At 37.4% G+C, this 18,525-nt stretch overlaps 2 protein-coding genes across 15 annotated transcripts in view; one reads left to right on the top strand and one right to left on the bottom strand.

The window, feature by feature from the left end:
* OFD1 (OFD1 centriole and centriolar satellite protein) overlaps positions 1-13,447 on the top strand; it is a 34,871-nt gene extending 21,424 nt beyond the window's left edge. For 5 of the 8 annotated variants that reach the window (XM_055702086.1, XM_055702087.1, XM_055702090.1 and 2 more), the window contains 7 exons: positions 597-726; positions 5,575-5,675; positions 9,230-9,331; positions 10,407-10,555; positions 11,479-11,649; positions 12,298-12,368; positions 13,288-13,447. In XM_055702086.1, coding sequence (XP_055558061.1) covers positions 597-726; positions 5,575-5,675; positions 9,230-9,331; positions 10,407-10,555; positions 11,479-11,649; positions 12,298-12,368; positions 13,288-13,342 — 779 coding nt within the window. In that variant the 3' untranslated portion in view covers positions 13,343-13,447. The remainder of the gene's footprint in view (positions 1-596; positions 727-5,574; positions 5,676-9,229; positions 9,332-10,406; positions 10,556-11,478; positions 11,650-12,297; positions 12,369-13,287) is intronic. The other 3 variants (XM_055702089.1, XM_055702088.1, XM_014276176.3) reach the window with 3 other exon arrangements.
* A 563-nt stretch (positions 13,448-14,010) lies between these two features.
* The window catches only part of GPM6B (glycoprotein M6B), a 111,883-nt gene continuing 107,368 nt past the window's right edge, over positions 14,011-18,525 (bottom strand). For 3 of the 7 annotated variants that reach the window (XM_055702097.1, XM_027798633.2, XM_027798632.2), the window contains exon 7: positions 14,667-16,564. In XM_055702097.1, coding sequence (XP_055558072.1) covers positions 16,415-16,564 — 150 coding nt within the window. In that variant the 3' untranslated portion in view covers positions 14,667-16,414. Of the gene's footprint in view, positions 18,224-18,525 lie in introns of all 7 variants that reach the window. The other 4 variants (XM_055702098.1, XM_005434500.4, XM_027798635.2 and 1 more) reach the window with 2 other exon arrangements.

Raw genomic sequence — 18,525 nt, 5'->3', positions numbered from 1 at the left:
TTACCTTGTTTTTTTAGGAAACTCAAGACTTCTCTAGTCATATTGTCTTGTTTCCTTCCCTGATAACTTTACAGCTGTTGATAAGAGGATAAAATCTTCAAAGATTTTTCTTCTTTGCTTCATCACTCACTTTTACAAATCTGTAGAAAATGAAACCTCCAGGTTAAATTTCTTAATGAGGAATGGCCTTTGGGAGACCTCAGACATTATCTTTCACTGACTAGTAAGCATATCGCTAGCTTGAAAACCAGGTCTGTAACTGCTTCCTCTAATATTCATTATGGGAGAAATTACTTGATGCTTGGCAGAGGGGCTACAGTTTGTGGGGAGCATGTATTTATTATATGGTGATAATCATAGGCTTTATGAGAAGTTTACGATGGTGAAGGCTTGTAGAGGAAAATGCGCGTACTGGAGAGGTAAGAAAAAGAAATAAATAACCAGTACAACAAAGTTCATATTTTAAGGTCCAGGTATTAGTTGCCCTGTAGTGGTGGTGCCTGCAGAGTCTAGTTATGCATGTTGTAAAAACCAGCCTTGTCTGAGAAATGGTAGGGCAAATAACTAATGCAAATTGTGGGATTTTCATTCTGCAGACAACATTGGCCCATACCTTGCCTCTTCACAGCAGAGTGTTGACCAAGTGCTTTCTCCTATTTCAAAGCCATATCTACTTTCATCTTCAGAGTCTGTTTCTTCCTCATCCAGTCGTGGCCAGAAAATCAGGTAACTTTGTTTACAAAGCAACATTTTTAACCTGCTTTTAAAAGAAACATTTATCTAATTGTTCATGGTGATAGCTGCTTTTGCAATTCAAGCAAGCCATTAATTTTGCAAGTGAGAACTTTTCTGAAGATGGATAAGCATTTCCATTCTTGCACCTGGAGAGCAACCTAGTCATAAAAAAAAGAAACACCCCTCTTCTCCCAAATCCAAATAACTTTGGCAAATACGATTTGACATTTTCAGTGCTGTTTAGATTTGTGCTTCCTTCCAGTGCAGAGTTATGTGCAGTGAAATACTTAAAACCTCATGTGCACTAAAAACTTCAGATGAATGCAATGTTTAAAAATAAAACAACAACAAAAAAGTCTTGTCCTATGACAAAGTAAAACCTGATTGATTTACAAAGTGTTCTGCAAAGTCATTTCACTGTTGTAGTTGAGCAAGGAAGGTTATTCCAAAGATTCCCTCTGTTGGGGCAAATGTGAATAATAGCACTAGCTCCAAAGCCTAAAAAAGTCCGCTGCCATGGACAAGTGTTATGCAGAGGACTAAAAAGCCTGGAGGGCGAATGTAAGGCATCCTAAGTGCTTGCTGGTTTAGTGCAGATGTAGCAAATGGATAAATACCCATCAGTGAAACTTAGCTCAAATTCTGCTCTTTAAGGATACTAATTAATGCTTAGAACTGTGCTTCTTGGCACTTCCAGTTTGTGCTACCGCAACCAATACAAGTATTGATTTGTTACTGTGTGTGGCTTCAAAGATCGCGGGTGGTTCATTTGGTGTGTGCTGTCAGCACAAAGGCACACCCAACAGATACAAGTCATACAAAGTTTCTATGTTCCTGGGCTATAGGTCAGGCTGATTTACTTTGTTGGGTTTCCCACTGCTGTAGAGATCTCTGCAGATACGGCTCTAGATTTAAAAATGACCTTTGCTTTTGCCCCTCTTTGTTATTTTACTTTTCATGCGTCAGTGCTGTGACAAACTTTTCAAAGCAAGGTATGGTGTGAATTCTCCTATTTCAAGACAGCTGCAAGTTCTGCAGCACTTGAAATCTGTTGTATTGGTGTAGACTTTCTGTTTTATTGTTATTTCCTTACACAGTAGACCACTTTTAGACAGCAGAGTGAAAGTTTCATTGTTAATAAAAACATATTCTGTTAATCACTAATTTCAGAAAATGTGTTTTCTAAAAGTTTCCTTAAAATGTCAAATCTGTTCCTAAAAGTAAATCTGAGTTAAACAGCCCCTGACTTGCATGCCCTATATATAATATCTATGAAAAAATCTCATTTTTTAAAAGTGTGAGGAAGGTATGCGTATGTCCAAGATATATCTGACTTTCCCTGCTGTCCCACACCTTTAGACCATATTGGTAACTTAAAAATTTAGACTGTATACTTTTTTGGGTAAGAATAATGTCCGTACTCTGTTGTAAACAGGAATGTGAAGGCACAGCAGTGGCCCATTAACTATTACTTAGCACATTTTATTTATAACAATCCTATCAGACGTCTTACCCTCATATGAATTACCTGAATGTATTTTTAGCAGTTTGTTGTGGTGAGCTCTTGTGGGATTTGACAGTTTTGATTCCTTAAGTAGGCTTCTGTGCCATCCATATAATTGTGATCCTGAGAAGGCTAACAGGAGCTCTTGGTGACGTAGACTAATTTGAGAACCAACTTCATTTCAGAAGACAAAGTTGGGTCTTTAGGGGAGTAAACTTCATTTTTCAATTACTTGAAATTATTTTTCAAGAAAAAGGTAAAGCTACAGGCTCATCACGAATTCTTGTCCAACGTGGTGACAATCTCTCATCTTTCCCATATCAGAACCGGCCTTTTACGTACACTTGGTGTTCAAAAGCCATTGAGGTTATACCTGATGCACACAGAACCCTTAATAAAGATATGTGTCTTTAATTGTGTCTGTATTTTTCACATCTGTGACCTGACTGATGAGCTTTGTCGATTGAAGCTCGGTAGTTTCAGCTGCCTTTTTGAGATTTAAGTCAAGGCAGTTCTCCATTCTCACTTCATTCATTAACAAGCTGTAATGTTAACTTCTTTTTTTTCCTCTGAAGAGCTTGTTCATGTGTCTGTATAACTGTTTTCAGAATAGGAATCTCCAGTCTGCTTTGCGTGTGGGAATGAGATGGGTACCAGAACTTTTTTGGTTTGTTTTTTAAAGATCTCTTTTAAGTAAATGAATAACTTTGCAAAATTAAGCAGCATAAGACAGACTTCTTTTTCCATCCTGTAGCTCCTATTTCCATGTATGAAATTCTTCTGTTCTTAACAGTCTCTGGTGCCTCCGACTCTCCAATAGTGAGAATCCTCAATAAGGTCTGCAGAAAAAGCTCAAGGATTTAATGTTTCTTTCCTAAGAAGAGGCACTTGAATTGGCCTTAACCTGCTAGCCTTCATTCTAGATTTGATGGCTGAAGAAAAGCAGCTTGACCTGGGGCAGCTCTAGCAGGCATTCCTAGGGCTTCTCTATTTTGTTGTTATCAAGTCCTCAATATACATTTACCGTAGAGAGGGTCTCTTTGGTGTTTAGAATTTGGGAAGAGCCTTTATGTTCTTGGACTTGAAAAGAAGCTGATGGGATTTCTAGGGACTGTGAAGTTAGTCCCTTTGAGTGTCTGCGTCTTCTTGCCCTGCTCATCTACATTTTCTACAGTGTATCTCAGATTTCCTATATTCCTCTGACAGACCTTAGAAAGTGAAGGCTGAATGTTAAGGTGATAGGGGAAAATAATACCGCTTGAGGGACTGTACTTCTTTGAGGGATGTTGTAAAGTCCACACTGCCTGAAGAGTGAACAGTATGAGCGCGTTCTGTTGCAGAGAACAGGCCAAGGTCTGGGCAGGCAGCTATGGGTTGTAGTTGATTTCTTGGGTTCCTTGTGCCAAAACAAGGGTATGAGGTCCAAATAATTTTCTTGAACTTGCTGCTTTCCCAAGATTTTCTTAAAGGGGAAACATTCTTTTGTTGAGTATTTTTTAATTTCTTGTGCCTTGGACTGTTTTCTGTTACATAAAATATTTGAGAAATGTATGCGTGGGCTTTTCCAGTTATTTACTCTCATTATTAAGCAAATGCCAGGATTACTTTATGACCTGTAGATCTGAAGTGGCAATGGGAACTTCTCTGAAAAGAAGGATGAAGAAAATACTGTGTTGTAACACCAGTAATCATTACAAGTTAGACCTCTGTCAGTGAGGAAGAACAATTGCTTCTGTGACTACAAGAGCTCCTTGTTTATTTGTGTTTCAAGATACCGGTGGTATGAAGGAAGCCAATAAACAAAAGACAGGAAGTCAGTCTACAGTTATAAGGCAGATTATTATCTAAACCATTCCTTTTGGTTTTTTGTTTAGGGCTGAAGAAACCGATTGTGAGGGTTGTTACCAGTACTAGGCTAAAAAAATAACTGGACATTAGCAAAATAGGTTAGATAGTGGTGGTTGTTTTTTGTTTAAGCTTTAATCTTAAGCGTAACTCATGCAGTTCAATCATTTGGCGTTGACTGGCACACCAGTACTGTTTTATGGAATATTGACATGAGGTGTACAGTCCAGGGTTTGGTTGCTAAACTTGTATAATGGGATGAATTTTGAAAAATGCTTGGAAATGTATGTTTACTCTTATTCATGAGGCAGACCTCTCTAGTTTGCTGAATCTGAGGCAGTGTGTTAACTGTCTTTCTAGCAATGTTGCAGGACGCAGTAATGAAAAAAGTGGCATACATGTCCTTGAATCTTGCATCCCTAAGAATTATATAACACTGAACATTTCTGTGAAGGCAAGACTAAAAACGTGAAATAGACTTCCCAAAACTTGAAGTTTCATTTACTCTCTCGTACTTAATTTACAGGGTATTTTCCCCCACTGACATTACTGAACTGTCCTTCTGACAATGCAGATCTATTTGTTCGTCCCCAGATTTCTTTATTCAACATGTCTCCTTGTGGGGGTATGCTTTGTTTGTTCTTCGCTTTTGCCCCATATAAGACCTGAATCCCTTCGAAATTGTAAGCACAAACATATTTATACCCTGGTGAAGAGCACCAGCTGGTGTAAAGTAAGCTCTTTTATGAAGAGCTGCTGCTGAATTTCCTTAGTGACCTGCACTCCTTTTGATATCCTGCTTCTGGTCAGAGTTTGGTAGCAGGGTCACGTGGAAGATACTGTTCTTTTACATTATCTTTCTGATGAGATAAATGGGGATTTAGAATGAGGGAACTAATCCCATTTTTCATAGCACCCAGATTTTTACCCCTGTATATCATACATGTTTTGCCAGACATCTAATCCTAATACATTTCAAACGCATCTGTTAAGATGGCATCAAAGTGGGAATTAGACTACAACACAGAGCCTAAAAGGGCAAATTTCTTAATTTCATTGTCACGATTCATTGTCTTTCTCCTTTTTTTTTTTTTTTTTTCTTCCTTCCTCCTTTTTATGCCTTTTGAGATTGTATTTTGTTTTAATGTAATGCTTTTAGGTCCTATATAGGCCTTGGGGAAAGGCTGCAGGGAGATGGCTATGAGAGATTGAGCTGACTTCTGGTGGAAGTCAGAGAACTGTATTTGAATGCCTTAACTTTTGAATCAGAAAGTTACAGCTTTTTGGTTGCATGGTTTTTACATTTGGTTTAGTTTGTTGCCAAGCATGTGATTAGTCCTTGTATTTAAATCTCAGCTCAGAGAATCACAGTGTGGTTGGAAGGAACCCTTGGAGATCTTCTAGTCCAAATCCCCCTGCTAAAGCAGGTTCATAGATCGCTATTTGCTCAGAAGTTCAGCATTTATATTTGTTATTCCTTCTTCTTTCAGACTTAATAATCAACAAATGGATAAAAAAGATTTCAGTGATATCCCCAAACCAGAGAAACTAATGTATGAGGACCTTGAAGAACACATTTCTTCTCCTGAATGTAAGTTTTGGTGCATTTTAGGCAGTTCGTTTAACACCCTAGGGCTTAATAGTTGTAAGACAGTTGTCTTGATAATTTAAGACTGTAGTTGGAGAGAAAAAATTCTGACTGATGTTGGAAATAAGAAAATCAAACTGACATGATGAAGTATTCATTTTCTTCATATTTGCATCTTTAGAGGAGAAGGATCTGTAGTAATAAGTCGACACTGAAATCAAGCTGGTTCTGAAATTTGGGAACATACTTTTTGTTCAGAAATCTTGCATAACATTGTTCTCATTAATGCATGTAGGTCTGACAGTTGTTTCAGAATGTTTTAGAATTGTGTAGGATTTTTTAAAAAATCAGCCAAGTATACTATATGAACTAATTTGAGGGTCTGTTGTATTTGCTGAATGAAGTAAAACTCCAAGGACTATTGGTCATGGACCACTATCAGAGCACTATTACCAAGCTGTAATTCTGAAGATAAGTTTCTGCAGCCATTACATATACTCTTGCTGATTTTTCGTTCTGTAACTGAGGCTTAAATAGTATTATGAATTAGAAGTTACTTTAGAACTGTGTGTAAATATGTGAAGAACACTTGAAATTATACTGTCGTTAATCAGCATGTCTGAGTAGTTCTGGAACATGGTTCAGTTACTGAAGCGTGAATTTTATCTTAATTTTTTTTCTTTTGAGGTCAGCATTTTATTTATTTACATTTCTGCTCTCTATTGATTGCAGGAAGAACTTGGTCATTTAGGTGGTGTTTTGCACTGTGTGCTGTAAAATGCTTCCTTCTCTTTTTATGCTGCAGTCAAGCCTGCAGGGTTAGTTTTCAAAAACTTTTGATGTAACTAAGGTACTGTAGAAAGAGGAGGATAATAAAAGTTAATTCACTTTATAGCCACTTGTATGTGGAGAGAGAAGCAGAAGCACAGCTACTGGCTTGATTTCCTAGTTTTTCAGCATCTCAGTGACATTTTTATGTTGGACCTGAGCATTATCTCCCATGAAACTGTGGGTTTAAAGTAAGTGAAGTTGTCAATGTGAAAGGTATGAACCTTTCCCATTTCTAAATTTTGTTGGGTCTGTAAATTCTTTAGACAGGTGGAGTTTCATCATTGGGTATGAATTAAATTCATAGCTAGTGAAGAGATTATAATTATTGTATGAGAGAGTTAGAATCACTGATTTATAAGAAAATATTCTTAACTAGTGTGTGTTTTCCTGGGTCCGAGACTGGCTGATTTTGTTTGCGGCTAAGTTGTATGGAAGATGGAGTGATGCTGTTACTCACTGTCTTGAACCTGTGAGAATATGGTTTTCAGTATTTTAAAAACCAACCAACTAAACAATCAAAAAAGGCAGTGTTTAAACAGCAAATGTGCCGTTCGTATTTAATGGTAACTAGCAGAAGGTAATGACTCATCAATACATTTCTCTGTGAAGTTTTACTCAGTACACTTGTTGGTATTTTTAAATTTATCTCATTTAGTTTTCTTTTTGTAAGCTTTAAATGCATTATTTGCATGTGAACTGAGCCTGTAGCCACTAATGGTTTCTACTCATCTCGTATTTTAATTAGATTTCGATTTATTTGTTTAATTTTGTATTAGAGACTTTTGGGAATACATTACATATTTCACTTTTATTTTATCACATATAAGAATAGACTGGCATTTTCTTGGCAATTGGACCTGAGTAGATGCTGTGCCCAAGTAAGTTACCACTGTATCATTTGGTCATGTGTGGTAGTCAAAAGAACAATTTTAAGAGTTTGCATATGACTTCTCAATCAACAACACTTTTGTTGGGTCAGACTGCATCAAAAAGACAGTCTCAGTATGTTGAAGGAAATCAGAATTGCTAAAAAGGGGAGAAGATAACCCAGGAGGAATTGGGGGGGGGGGGGGGGGGGGGGGAGGAGGGCAGGGAGAATAAGAACGGAAAATCTAGAAAGTAAATGTAGAGTAAGATAGAATGAAGGAAGAAGTTGCTAAGCGTAGGAAAAAACCCAGTGGTGTGAAGGAGATACCATAAACTGTGGAAGCCTTTTAATCCCGCTGTGAGTGAGGTCTGGCATGACAGGATTGAAATTTCTGTTGGCAGTAATTGCTTTTAGTTGATGTGCTTGTCTTAAGGAAATAATGCATCTCTTGTTGTCCACCCTTGCATCAAAGAATGAATGTGTAAAAAGTGTGTTACCTTTCTTTTCTTTCAGAATGGTTAATGTAAAGGTGGTTTTTACTATACTGTTTTGGGTGGGGTTTTTTTGGTTGGGTTGTGTGGTTAGCAGACCTTTAGAATTAGATATAGTATTTAACAGGAACCTATTTGTGAAAGGGATTTTTTGACTATTTAAATATTACATATGCTGAAACATACTGATGCCTCATATAGAAATAATGTTGTTGTTGATAACCTTATAATTTATACCTAAAGTTAAAGAGAGAGCAAAAAACCAGAATAGGTTTTCTTTTGAGTGTACTAACTCATTATTTTGGTCTATGTGAAATATAGATACAGAATTTCCTTCAACTTTCCTAGTTGAAGCTGGTAGGACTTCCTATTGCTGTTGTAAGAAACTGAGACCATTCTTGTAACTTAGCCAAGACAGATAGTTTGGCAGAAATTTTCTGTGATGCTTTCACCTGTAATTCCTTTACAAGAATTTTAATTCAAAGAGATTCAGACCATTCTGAGAGAGAGACTAATCAGTTTGGGTGTCTTGTTTTTTCTTCATGCAAAATATTTCAGTTTTATTATGAAGTGGAAAAGAAAAATGCTTGAAACCTTGATAATATCGGAAGGATGGGAAATTGAAATTTTCTAGACCTTTACTCAAAACTTAAGGAAATATAAAAATTATCTGTGCTATGTTACACTACGTGCTTGGAAAAATGATCCTATATATTGCAGGTTGGCTACCTAGAGATAATGGCTACATCTGACTTTTTATGTCTTCTTGCTTTCTCTCATAGAATTGAGATAATAGCAGTCTGCATGGTTTGCAAATAAATAATTAAGAAGCCGTTGCATGTCGTAGCAATGACCACAGAAGTACAGTCATTGTGTTTTTGTAGATTCAGAGCCCCATTGTGCAGGGAGAAGAAAATATAATATAGAATATTAGCAGTATCCATCCGCTGTACTGAAGGCAAGGATCCTAATAAAGAAATAGTACATGATCAAATAATTAAAGGCTGTTTTACGTGCATGGAAAGGATGAGCTAAGCTTGGACATGTAATGTTTTCTGTGACCTCTTATCTTGATTATGTAAAGAAATGATAACATTTGGGTTTTCTGGTGTATATTTATTCATGAATCTGTTTTGGCTTTGTAAACTGATACTTAATTTCAAAACTAACAATTCTGTAATTAAAGCAGCAAGTACAGCCCGTGATAATTCTTAATCCCGAGGGAAACGGTCAAGTTGAAGGGAAAGCGCTCAATTAGTGCTGATACTTGCGTTCTTATTCAGCCATTCCCAGACTTTGTGTCCATTGCTCAGCTCTGCTATTGTAATTACAAAATAATGAAGCCATTGTTCAAATTTCTTCTCTAGATCAGGGGGACATTCCAGAGCAGTGTGAAAGTGATGCCTTGCATCCATCTGGGGACATCATCAATGGAAACCATGTCACAGCCACTTCGCTGCAGGATTTAAGTGAGTTTTCAGCTCAGAAACAAAAGTGAATACCCTTTTTAAATGTCAAATGTGTAACATAAAAAAAGCCAAATATTTAACATCCTGTAGGTACATATGCTGGCATGATTGAACATTTTTTTCCAAAAGAGCTAATAATGTAATAAAGAGGAAGGTATGTTTTATTTTGCTTTACTGTATGAGGAAGACTTTTTCATCCTGTTTTTGATTAATTTTTTTTTTTAATTTAAACTTCTGCCACCCAACTTACTACCCATCCCACCCCCCTGACTGGCTTCTGGAGAGATGATTTTGGTTTTTTTCTTTTCTCTTCAGGATAGTTATAAAATATCATTTCTGCTCTTGATAGAACTAAGACTTGAAAGGTTTTGGTTTGGTTTTCTAAAAAATATTTTATGTCCTGCTTGTCTGGATTTTTTTTCATTTTTCTTGACTCAGTTCACAAACTGTATTATCACAATGCTGTTTTAATTCTTTGGGTAGGTGAGGATGATTTCAGTGCAGCATATGCCACTTTTCTAATTGTTCTAGATGGAAGCATTATTGTATTTTTATTTAGAGAAGAGCTTTCTAGCTTTGTAACAATTCCCAGTATTTAGTTTCCCATCTAATGACTATCTGAATGCTGTTCTACTTACACAGCTTGTTTAAATATACTGGTCACATCAGCAGTGTGTCCTGCAATAATTTTTAAAGGTCTTTTAAGTACTTTCTTTATAAATATAACCATATTGCAGAGAGGGAAAGAATGTAGCAACATGAACTTTAGGATAACAGATTTAATGAGATGGTCCGTGATAGGAATGAGAAACGCATAGAGAGATTTGTCAGCTCTCTGGCCTCTACTTTGGCTGTTTAACTCGTAGTGAATTATGTATCAGACTAAAAATGTTGAGAGGTGGGAAGAAACAACATCAGATACTGAAGAATGATTTTGGTATATGTATAAGCAATATATCCAGTTGTTTTTCATTTACTGGTAGTTATACAGGAACCTGATACTTATTTGTGTACTACTGTAGTAATTACTGAACTATATAAATCAAATTACAGATGTTGAAATAACTTTTCACAGCAGTGCTGGATCAAAGGCAGATTGAAGAACAGAATAGAGAAGTTGAGGAAAACATAGAAGAAAGGAAAAAAAGAGAAGAAAGGAGAGAGCGAGAACAACAGGAAGCTTTGGAAGGAGAGCAAAAAGAAGTGGAAAAGCTTAACAAAGAGGTGGTGATTCAGTATTTTAATTTCTGACAGTAATATAGCTTTGTAGTGCCATGTAGGATTGTTCTATGTGCGTTACTTTGTTAAAAATAGATTTTATTCAAGTGAAAGTAGTAGAGGCTGATTTTTTACATACTTGTGTGATTAACTGAAGAGTCTCGCTAGAATTTCTCCTTATGCCTAGTACCTTTTTCACTGGAAACCGACGCCTTTTCTTCCAGGCTTCACGCAACTGAAAGCTACAGTTTTACGGCTAGAATTCAGAAGGCAGCTGTCACCATGCTATTGGAACAAGCTATACAATTGCTGTCTTTCTGGTCTGGACTGCTGCTGGTGGAACACACCAGAACATGTTAATGTCCATCTGTTCATTACCCTGCATTAGGGTATCTAGGGTGCTTCCTTGGAAGTAGAAGTTGTAAGGAGACCTTAAGGAGTTTGCCTAAGTCCCTTTTAGGTGACGTAGCACCTGTTGAATTAGAGTTCTGGACTTCTAAGACCTGTATAAAACTTGATTTTTTGCGCCCTCCCATTTAATCTTCCTCTTCCCACCCTTAAACCTTGGCTAATTTGATTCAGTGCAGTGGTACTGGTCAGACATGCTCGTGCTACCCTTCACACCAGCAGGCTAGGCCCTTCAAGAAACTTTCATACCTGTGTCAGCTCTTCTTCAGTTCACACGGAGCTGTCAGACATAGAAGCCTCAGGCCTCACAGCATCTCAGACATCCAGACAGGCTGAGTGGGATTTCTTGATGTCACTTTGAATTGAAGCAGTACCTTAACATTTCATCTTGAACTGTATGTAACAAGTTAATGCTGTTCAGACTGGCATGTTTTACCAAGGTTAACATAAAATCTCATGTGTAGTGCAGGTATAAAGGTATTTTTCTTGAGCTGATCGGTATGTAATTTTGTGTCTTAAAGCCGATCCAAGACTCAGTGAAAACAGATGAAGAAAAAGAAGATAAGGAGGGGGTAAAATCTGGAAACACTAATTCTGGTGCTGAAGATAAAGTTAAGGATCCTACTCCAAATCCGTTAGAAAAATACATGAGAATAATTCAGCAGAGCAGAGCGCAGGAACGGACAAACAAGGTGATTATTCTCAAAACTGGGTCTCAAAAATGTTACTGACTGAATTTGTCTCGCTAAGCATGCATACAATGAAAACATTTCTCTCTGCCCCGCCCCCCTTTCAGGCCTATGTCACAGTCTACAGAGATGAGTGTTTGGATTTGTACTGCAGAAATGTGTTGATTCAGAAGAAAAATAATGAAGACTTTCTTCTATAAGGGGTTTTGTTCTGGTGTCCTGGGGGGAGGGGGGTTGTTGGTTTCTTTGGTTTTTAGATACTAGGACAGTATTTAAATATAAATGTCCTCAATTTTTAGTTTGAACTATGTTTAAGTACAGCCTGAATCTACACAGGTCAGTTGGTGTTCCACTAACACAACTGGTATGATTGAATTTATTCTGGCAAAACGGAAGATTTGACCTTAAAGAACATGGTAAACATTACTTTGATGAAGGCGTGCAGGATACTTTTGTTCAGACATTATCCAACCTGAATTTCCAAAGCATCATTGTTCTAGATGCAGTGCAGCAGCTGTAGAAACAGGGCAGCTCCTCCAGATTTTTGTTTTCCATTAGGTGCCTTAACATACAGATACTGTTTATTAGAGTCACTTAAAACCTTGACTTAAGAACCAGTTACAGTAAGTGTATTTTCTTCTTGGTTGTCAGGATTCAAAAAAAGAAGAAACAGGAGAAGTATCACTTACAGAGGGACTTATATCTAGTGAAAAGGATGACAGGTAAGGCATATATATTACTATTAATCAATAGTTATTTATGAATTATGGTTAAGAGACATCTGCCTCCTTAAAAAGCAAAATAATCTAGTAATCAAAAGCAAATATACTGGAAGAATTGGGAATCCTTCATGTACAGGTAAGTTATGCACTGTATGGAATTCAGATCTGGGAACTACGTTCAATGATCTGTTTCAGTAGCTGTGGCAATTAGAACTCGTTATCTGCAAACGAGCAGCATCTCTGTTCCTGCCCCATGAGCTGAAGTGTGAGGGGGTCTTCTTGGGTAATGATTCTGAAGGTTTGTCTGCACGGCTCTTTGCAGATGGTTTGTTACTACCATAAAATCTAGGCCTTGATTTGTCAGTAGCATCACGGCCTTTTAACAAACTAATACACACTATTTTTTTTTTCTGACATTTTGGCTGCCTGCACCGAGTTACCATAGCTAAAGCATCTCCTTTGGCTCTCTAGACAGTGATAGATAAGGATATATAGTTTTCAGTTGCTTGAGAGGAAAAAAAATAATCCAACAACCCTCTATCAGATCTTTCAGTTTATCTGAAAATGCAGAATTAAAAATTATATATAAGCAAAGACTAGGGAACAGTTAAAAAAAATAAATTAAATGCTCACCATAACTGTAGCAATGATTCAGCATTATCTGTGCCTTTAAAGTGCTGTTTTACATATCAGACCCTACCCTGGTGCTACCGAATTGGAATCTGTATGGTGTTCTTTTCACTGGGTAAGCATTGCAGAATAGTGGATGTATAGTACTGAAATGGCATTCTCTTAATTGAAGCCCCAAATCCTTACCCTAAAGGCTTGCTTATTTCCTTCAGGTCACTGAAATAGCAAGATAATTATGGCAGAGGCAGTCTCTTTGTTTTTAAAACAAGTATTTCTATTTATGATTTAGGATAAGAAACTACTCTGGACTCATACCACTTTCCTTCCCTCCCTCCTATCCTTAATACAGCACTGGAGACATCTCTCATGGAGACGTGGATGAAAACTTCTGGTGAACAACAGCACTTATTATTATTTATTACCATTACAATAAAAATGTTTATAAAGCAGCTTTCTGTCTGTAAAAAGTTGTCATAAATGTTAGGCACCAAGACTGCATAATTATGAATTTGTAAAAAAAAAAAAAAAAAAAAAAAAAAAAAATAATTATGATTTTGAGCTGCGTCATCACTCCAGTCATTCACTTCAAAGAGCAAGTCAGTCATATTGTTAATCTAGAAGGAGTTCCTTGATTGGGTGAGAGAAGGGAGAAAGCAGTGTCAAGCAATTAATCAGTATGTTCAAGCAGACTGACTTTGGCACTGCATTCCTGTAAACTTTTAACAGCTTTTCCAGTGGTGCCCCATCCCGTGCCCGTGCCCGCTCCCTTCCCCTCCAGCTGTTACAAAGCGTAGATCACAGTCAGGGTGTAGAGGTAACAAAACATTCAGTCGTCATCGTCTTTTTTAAAGGTTGGCTGGCACAGTCTCAGCGAGCGGAGTGTAACAAACCCGAACTCACCTGCCCCTTTTACTACTACGGCAGGGGAAGCAAACGCTGCTAAAAGCAGCCCTACCTCGTGTGTCACCCTGTTGGTATTAACCAGCCCAGAACGGAGAGATTCAAATGAAAATGCTATTTAACTCATCTTTATTTAAGCTTTGTATTTTGTAGGTAGATTATAGGCAAAAATCAAACTTTATTTACAGTACAAAATACAGTATTTTTTAATCAATGAAGTAATTTTGGGCAGCAGCATATATTACAACTTGCACTGCATTTGAGGCTGCTCATCTTGACCTAACTGCAAGAACATGAAGCCAAGTTTGACAGAATTTAGGGGCAAAAAGCCAAAGCTCTGTCTTGAATTCACTGGATGTTGATACACGATGTATCAAAAACATGACAGAAATAAACTTTTGCTCTTAGAAATTCAGCTAAAATGTGTTTTGGGGGCTAGTCTAATTTTACATGCTGCTTGGTTTGATGTTGCAGCCATGCTCACATTTACAAAATTTCTGAGAGAATCCTTCCGTTTGATGTCTGGAATGGGAGGGATCGTGCTTGTTGCGTTATGCTGGCCTGGAACAGCTACCCATGCTCCACCCTAGAAACACCTGCTGATTTACCGTGCTGGAGTGTACGCCTACAGGGCATCCCTTCCCCCAACAGCAGCAAATGGACACTAAAGAACAAAACTCGTTTAACTTCAGATAAGAGACACAAAGCCTAGAGATGTACTAGTATGGAGTAGCTGTAGGTCTGTTTTCAAATAAGCATACACAAGTGTTGTCTATTATCTACAAATATTTATTTTAACACTTGGATGTAACTACAGGAAGCCCTTGGCACTGATAGAAAATATTGATTCACTGTTAGGTTACAAAAATTTATACATAGCAAAATTTAATGCTCTTTACATAAAAATATTAGACTACTTAAACAAAACTTCAAAAACTCCCAGTAATAGCTACACTGAATTAGAAAAGAATTAGGCTTTAAGACACTGCCTCCATTATTACCCTTATGCAAACACTGGGCTAGAACATCACCTGCATTGCTGTAGAAATGTCTCCTTCATGCAACAGGTAAGAACATACACTAGGCTATTTTGTCATATTTGCTCTACATTGACCAACTCTGCCCCTTTTTTGAAACTGTCAAATTAGACTTCAATATTTAACAAAAAAAAGTATTTGCCATTAATGCCCCCCAAAACGCCTTCTCTCTTTAATACTGACTTGAAGTAATTGGCAATTCCTTTGATTTATATTCAGCAAACAGTCAAAACCATCAAACCACAGGTCAGCTTAACATGGGTATGACTTGAATATTTGATTTTTTCAGATGACTGATGTATTATACTCCCCCCCACATTTATATATATATATATATATATCATATAGAACAAACACCAAATATACCATCACTAATACTCAAGATACCACTGAATGCTTCTGAAAAAAACATTAATTAGAAGGCAGACTTCTATGGGAAATGACTTCAAAATGGCACCGGTTCGTTTGTTTTGTTTTCTGAACACCACGTTTTCTCAATGTGCTAATTAATTTGTAAAAAGGAAAACACATAAGCACTGACTATAAATTTGCTAAGCACCAAGATAGAGAAAGGTGGACATCCTGTATTCTGTTGTATGGCTGTAATTTTTGTTGTGTAAAACTCTGCATACTTTCTCATCTGCTCATTTGGAATAGTCAGATCAGTGTCATTTTAATAAGGTAACACTTTTCACTTACTAAAAATGTAGGATAATGGTCTCCTGCCGCTATATAAATGCTAAGACATTTATAGAAAATAAATATTAAGGCAAAGCTGACATTTATTTTCAAAGAAGGGGATCATTATCCAGATCCAGGGATCTACATTCCATTAAATAGTTAATAAAAAGATTAAAACTTGGGACATCTGCTCAACGCTCACGTAAGCACAGGAGCGTGACTGCATCATCGTGACAGTGTGGCACAAAAGCAGAGTGCTGTTCCCATGGCCCATGTAAAGAGTGTTCAAAGACAGCCCTGTTGCAACTTAGGAAATGCTGCAACCGTGCCGTCATGTAAGCATGAGCCGTCAGAAATCCTAGCCAGCCCGTTTCATATTTGGTATATAAATCGAGATACTAAATCACACGTGGTACATGTGCCTTTGCCCTAGTAAGGTCTGTACAGAGATTACTGCCTGCTGGTTTGAAGTACCTGCCACAGTTTTGCGCGGGACATCATGCTGTCAAACGTGTCAAATACTAAATACCAAAAGTCTCGAAGAAGAATAATTTGGTCACTTATTGTGAAGTGTTGCCTTTTAAAATGCCTGGAGTAAAACCTCCATGCTCTGTATGAAAGGATGGAAGATTACCCACAGGAAGATTTCCCTATGAAAGTGTTCCAGGAGCTGGAATGTGAAGCTTTTGCACTTCTCTCTTAATTTTGTTTGGTAGACACACATCTGTGCTGCAGAGCAGCTATTTCTTGATTTGTCAGAGCTACAGAATTCTTCTGTGGAATTACTGTGGCAAACATTTATGTGTAAGAATTGAGTTGCTCTTTTGACCGAGACTGGATATCCTGAAGCTCCTGCTCTTCTTTTGCTTTGATATCTTGGTAGGCCTGCATTTTGCTTGCATCCTTTAAGTAGGCCCAGTTAGAAGACAGTATCATGAGGAAGTGGATCTGGAAGAGAAGGGTGAGCATGATGGCTAGTGAGCATGTCAAGAGGCAAAGCAAGCTGCTAGTTAGATTAATAGACGCTCTTTAAAATAACAACCAAAATAAAAGTTATTCTACGTTAATAAGCATTCTGTTATTAAAACAGGCACAGAGGCTATTTTCAAAGATCTCTAGAATTTGGCATGCTAATATTTCAGATGGTTATTCACAATTTAGAGAACGTTAGTATAACAGTAATAAAATGAGCTACAGAGTTGAACGATTCAATTAAAATGCAGAATGGGGGGAAGCAGGAAAAAAGTTTTGTACGTGGCAATATATATAGTCTGTAAACTACGAGACGCTCAGAAGAACCGTATTCTAAGGCGGTGGTGTTTATGCATATCCAAGCCCAGATCCTGGTAAGTCTTTTCCCCAACAACAAGCAGATGAGAATTCTACCCTCCCCCTGGAAAAAGCCTGAAACTGTAAACAGTTTTATTTACGTGAACAAGGCTACATTAACATATTGAAAAATTAAACAACAAAACATGAGTCCAAAACTAAGCAAAAGCATGCAATCTCTGGGTTAAGAAGTCTTAATCATATATTTTTATAGCTACGTTTTAAACTTCCATTGTCCAACCTCAGGTGAAGAGTTTTCTATCATATATAGCAACTGGGTTTTTTTTGTGTTTGTTTGGTTTTGTTTTTTTTAATTATTGTGTGGACTTTTTTCTAGTTTGTGCATTCGTCTCTTCCCAACTTCTTTTCACCATACTTCATGCAAAAAAATCTACATCTGAAAACACCGATTCACTTTTTCCCCACCCCCCCCCAACAGTGTAGAAAGGTCTCTATGATCTATGCATGGTTTTGCTTCCTGTGCAGTCATACTTACATTTTTGAGATCTGGCTACTGAGAAATCAGTTACTAAAGTGCAAGCTATACAAGAATAGAAACTATTTATATGCAGTTTCTTACTAGTTCAGGGTCCAAAAGAATGTGATTGTTTTACGCAGATCTAATACAAGGATATATTTCCTTCCAGACAGAACATGATTTGGCAATTACTTAAAAATGAAGTAAGAGAAAATAATTAACTTCATCACCCATAGAATCACTGGACATACAAGCCAATTAATGCATAACACCTGGGCTTCTCATTTCTGCCAAAAGAGACTGGCACTACTTTCTTTTCCATCATATTATTTTGCATGCTCAGGGGGTGGGGGTTGTATTTCGTATTCAGGATGAAGAATAAATTGGTAATTCTGACCCTGAACTGTTCCAGTATTTGTTTGAGAGATGACAGATAGAAAGCAAGTGGAGACTTGAAGTGAAAACACTGCATCTTCAGAAGGATGCCTTTGTAAACACCCCTGCAGTAACTGAATCCTCTCAACATGAAGAAATAGCCAGATCTCACCCACATCATAGTTCGTATACAAGAAGTCATTTTATTAATCTGATGAGCTAAATGATGTTTACTGAAGCTATTTACAATTACTGTAACAGAATTCAGAAAGCTAGACTTTTAGCCTAGAGTGTCAGTGGTATTTCAAGCTACACAATGCAGCTCTTTACTGGGCTTATACAATTTAGAATTTAGTGCAGCAATCTTCCCGACTCTTAAACTTCAAAACAGCATAGTTATATGTAGTAGCCATCATGTAGATCAGCTGGTGGAAGAGAACAAAATACAGGAGAGTAAGATACAACAAGGTGACGGCTCAAGCCCGCTTGGGCAACTGTCAATACTTTTACAACAGACGTTACTCTGAGCTTCTTCCAGGGTGAAGATGCAAGGTAACTTGCCATTTAGCTGGAGAGGATAACCTACACACAGGCGGCCCAAGGCTGTTTCATCAACAAACAGTATTACATCTGGGTTTGGCCAGCACAAGGTTAGAAGCTGGCAGCTACAGGAAGATGAAGGAGGTCATCTTGCTAACGGCCCTTTTTCCAACTACCACCTGTAATT

Source organism: Falco cherrug, chromosome 2 (assembly GCF_023634085.1).
Source record: "Falco cherrug isolate bFalChe1 chromosome 2, bFalChe1.pri, whole genome shotgun sequence".
NCBI classification, from domain to species: Eukaryota; Metazoa; Chordata; class Aves; order Falconiformes; family Falconidae; genus Falco; species Falco cherrug.
The sequence above is the reverse complement of the archived record's forward strand: the minus strand, read 5'-3'. Positions and strand labels throughout refer to the sequence as shown.